The following is a 3786-nucleotide window of genomic DNA, read 5'->3' as shown; positions in this document are numbered from 1 at the left end:
GATGTAGGCTTATTCCATGAGGCTTTTTTTCCCTAGCAAGAACAATTACATACAACTTGCATATTCTAATATTCATTTTTAGGACTCCATGAAAGCATTATGGTCTGCTATTGTAGGAAAATGAGAAACTTATAGCGTTAGATATTAATACTTAACATTGATGTAAACAATTGGTTTCTGTTAAGACTATGTGACAGAGGCACTGCTAGAGTGAAAAAGCAGATTTTATTTTTTAAAAGATTAAAAAAACACATCGGGCAAAATTTCTTCAATCAATAAACTTTCAAGAAACGGAGCAAATTGTTGTGGGACCCATTCGGGACAGGTTAAACTGAAATTGGAAAGGGGATTTTGACAATGCTATTGGGGGGGGGGGGAGGCCCTGAATAAATTTTAAACAATACTTCACATACCCACAACTGGTCAAGTGGCAAAGAAAATAAATTACCATAAATTATATGCCAAGGCAACTTAAAAACAAAATAAAACAACATGAGGCTAAGGATTTCCTTAGCTTTTTTCCAGGAAGAGTGTAACACTGTGCTTCTGTCCTGCAGGCTGGGGCGGATTCAGGACCTGTCAAACATCAGGATAGTTGCAGTAATATACCGCTGAGCTGGCATCGGACACCACGGAGGAAATGGCCCCGTGGCTGTCCGGGAGATTCACACTGGCGTCATGTCCCTGGTAGGGGAGACCCATTTCGGGTTTGCACACGAAGTGCAGATACTGTTCAAATTCCGTGCGGTCCACCTCCCCGAGGAGCTCGGTGGGCTGATTGGGGTCCGTGCCATCCCGGCAGGACAGAGCCTCGGGAGGAGGTGAAGGCTGCCCGGGGCCCGGCTGGGGATGCTGCGGCGGCGGCGGCGGCGGCTGCTGCGGCGGCTGCATGTGGAAACCGCGCGCGCCGCCCGCCGCGGGTGAGCCCATTGCGCCGTAGTACATATGAAGGGCGCTGGGGGGCGCCAGGAGGCCTGGCATTGCAGGGCCAGAGGGCTCTGGACCCAACCGGGGATGCATGGGGCCAGCAGGCGGTTCTGGAGGCACCGTGTAGTCCGAGACCTGCGCGTAGCTGTAGGTGCCGGCAGCTGGGCAGTCCCCTGGCAGAGGTGCAGCGAAGAAGGCCGGGTCTGGCTCCACGCCATCCAGCGGGGACGTGTCGGGCGTGGGCAGCGGGTAGCCGTCCAGCGATGGTGCACCCAGCCCTTGGCAGTCACGGTAGTGGCCACCCATGTGCGGGGGCAGCAGTGGCGGGCCAGCCGGGAAGCCCTGCTCTGCGAAGGGCAGGCCCAGGCCGTCCATGGCCACGCGGCCGCCCTCGGAACCCAGAGCCGCAGCCTGCGGCTCCGCGAGGCCGTGCAGGAAGCCTCCCTCCACCCGCTTCAGCCGCTTCACCTGCTTGCGCCGCCGCGGCCGGTACTTGTAGTTGGGATGGTCTTGCATGTGCTGCACGCGCAGTCGCTCGGCCTCCTCCACGAAGGGCCTTTTCTCCGCTAGCGTCAGCGCCTTCCACGACTTGCCTGCAAGGAAATGGGAAGGTGGAGAGGGGCGCAGGGCTTACCCAACTGCGCTCCCGCCCCAGGCCTTACCTGGTCCTACCTCTCCCACCCCAATCTTGAATTGTAAAACCAGAGGAGAAACCAAGTCAAGTTGAAGAGGGAAGGTTTGGAACTCAAAAAGTTCCAGCACTTGGGAGAAAACACGTCCTCTAAGGGTACTCCTCACTTCTTTTGGGCTCCTAGAAGTGGCCTCTCCTTCTTACCCATCTCCCGGTCGTTCAAAAAACGGAAATATTCCCTGGGCTGGGAAGGGCTTGAGTTCTGACACGACTGACCCAAGTAGAGGTAGGGGTGCCCTATCGCAGCTCGGAGGTACCGGGAAGCCACCTCCTCAGAACCACTGCACTCGCGCCCTGGCCATGCGGGTAATGCGCCCGCGGACTAAAAAGACCAAAAGCCCGTTTGGAAAGAAGGGGAGCAGGAGGCGGGAAATGAACAGAGTGTCCTCAAGGATGTACGAGGCTACAACACACACCTGGTCTCGGAAGTAAAGCAAAACAAAATAAACAAAAAATCTCTTTGGGCTCAAGGAAGCGGCTCCGCGATTCCCACCGGAGATCGGTAGCCTGGCCCCCCAGCTTGGACTCACCTAGCATCTTGCTCAACTCGGCATTGTGAAGGTCCGGGTTCTGTTGCGCCAGCCGCTTGCGCTCGTCCTTAGCCCACACCATGAAGGCGTTCATCGGCCGCCGGATGCGAGACTCGCCCTTGGCTCGGCCGGCAGCCCCAGCCGGCGCTCCGGTACTGGCCGCCGCCTCGCCTTTCACCTTCATGTCCCCGAGGGGGCTCAGCGACTCGGCCCAGGGACAAGGGCCCAGCCCGGCCATCACCGCTGGCAGCGCGTTCCGGGGCTGGCTCTGATCGTCACTGGCGTATCCCGCATCCGGACTGCTCATGGCGTTCCAGCCCTGCCCCGCGCCCCGCTACCCTCCGCAGGACACGCCACCTCCCCCGACCCGAGATTGGGGAGGACGGGGTGGAGAGGGAGGCAAGAGACACCTAGAGAGCTGCGAGAGCCTCCGGGCCCCTAGTCGCCACCTGCGTCCCCAGCCCGTCCCAGCACACTAACTAAAGTCCCCGGTCGGCCCAGTGACACTGCAAGCACCCCCTGGCCGCGAGCCCTTTTCTGCACAGCTGTGGCCAATGGAGCGGCGGGGGCGGGCCGGGTCGGCCTTGTTAGGCCCACGCCCGGCCAGTGGTCCGAGTCTTAAGTCCCAGTTAACTCCATGCCCGCCCCTTTCCCCTCCCCCGGTCCAGCGCCCTGGGCTACACCTGCCCCCAGGAAAACTGGCTGGAGCCGGGCTCTGGCGCCACGTCCCGTCCTACCGGGGAAGGGGAGCCACTGAAGAACTTTCTCGGGGCGCTGACTGCCGCAAGATAGAGGTACTTACCCAAGACAGTTCACATTAGCAGCTAAGCATCGGTTCTATTCTCTCTCAAATCACATCTTTATTATAGAAGGCAAGGATATTTCAGTGCTGGATGAACTTGCTTCCTTCCAAGGGATTGTACGGGTGCCTTCTGCAAATATATTTTTTCCTAAGGCAGAAGACAGTGTTGAAAATAAACGAATACAAACTCTCCCCAAGGACTCACCTTACTTGCATTGTATTAAAAATGTTATGTCCAAGGTAAATTCTACTATTTAAAACAAGATTTAAATAAGGAATGACGTTCATTCTCCAATGGTCCATCACCCTGGAGAAATTTAAAGTTTTTATTCATGATAAATAAACCCTTGAAAATTTTCAAATTAAAATGTGTAAGATACATTTAACAAAACTGTTTCTCTTGCGTTTCATAAGTTAGATTTCTATAATAGAAAGACTTGCACGGGGCCCTAGGTTTGATTCCCTGTACCACAAAAAAAAAAAAAAAAAAAAAAAAAGAAAGAAAGAAAGAAAGAAAAAATTAAATAAAGGTAAAATATAAAGACAACAACAATATTTGTCTTAAGTGCCCAAATTTATCAAGGGAAAGAGAGCGATACTTTGAGCGGTAAAATAGCTAAATCTCTTAGTATCTAAGATGGCTACCCCGGCAGATAATTTTACTAAAAAGGAAATGTGAATGATTATTGTGTTTAGACAATAGAAATAGGTTTTCTTTGGGATTTTTAAACAAACCTTTATATAGCAATTATATATGACATTCAGTATTCTTATTGCCTCCAAACCTTATCGAACTAGTTTATCTTTCAATCAACTGTATTAGTTAGACACTTATA

At 53.0% G+C, this 3786-nt stretch overlaps 1 protein-coding gene across 1 annotated transcript; it reads right to left on the bottom strand.

The window, feature by feature from the left end:
* Positions 1-206: 206 nt before the first annotated feature.
* Sox17 (SRY-box transcription factor 17) lies at positions 207-2755 on the bottom strand. Its single transcript, XM_076835916.1, has 2 exons — positions 2149-2755; positions 207-1520 (listed from the first exon to the last, which is right to left on the bottom strand). Exons 1-2 carry the CDS (start codon positions 2453-2455, stop codon positions 580-582), a joined length of 1248 nt encoding a protein of 415 aa, XP_076692031.1. The 5' UTR covers positions 2456-2755; the 3' UTR covers positions 207-579.
* Between the last annotated feature and the right edge of the window lie 1031 nt (positions 2756-3786).

The sequence above is a fragment of the Callospermophilus lateralis genome, chromosome 16, assembly GCF_048772815.1.
Source record: "Callospermophilus lateralis isolate mCalLat2 chromosome 16, mCalLat2.hap1, whole genome shotgun sequence".
Classification (NCBI taxonomy): domain Eukaryota; kingdom Metazoa; phylum Chordata; class Mammalia; order Rodentia; family Sciuridae; genus Callospermophilus; species Callospermophilus lateralis.
This window is presented reverse-complemented; position numbering and strand designations above follow the sequence as displayed.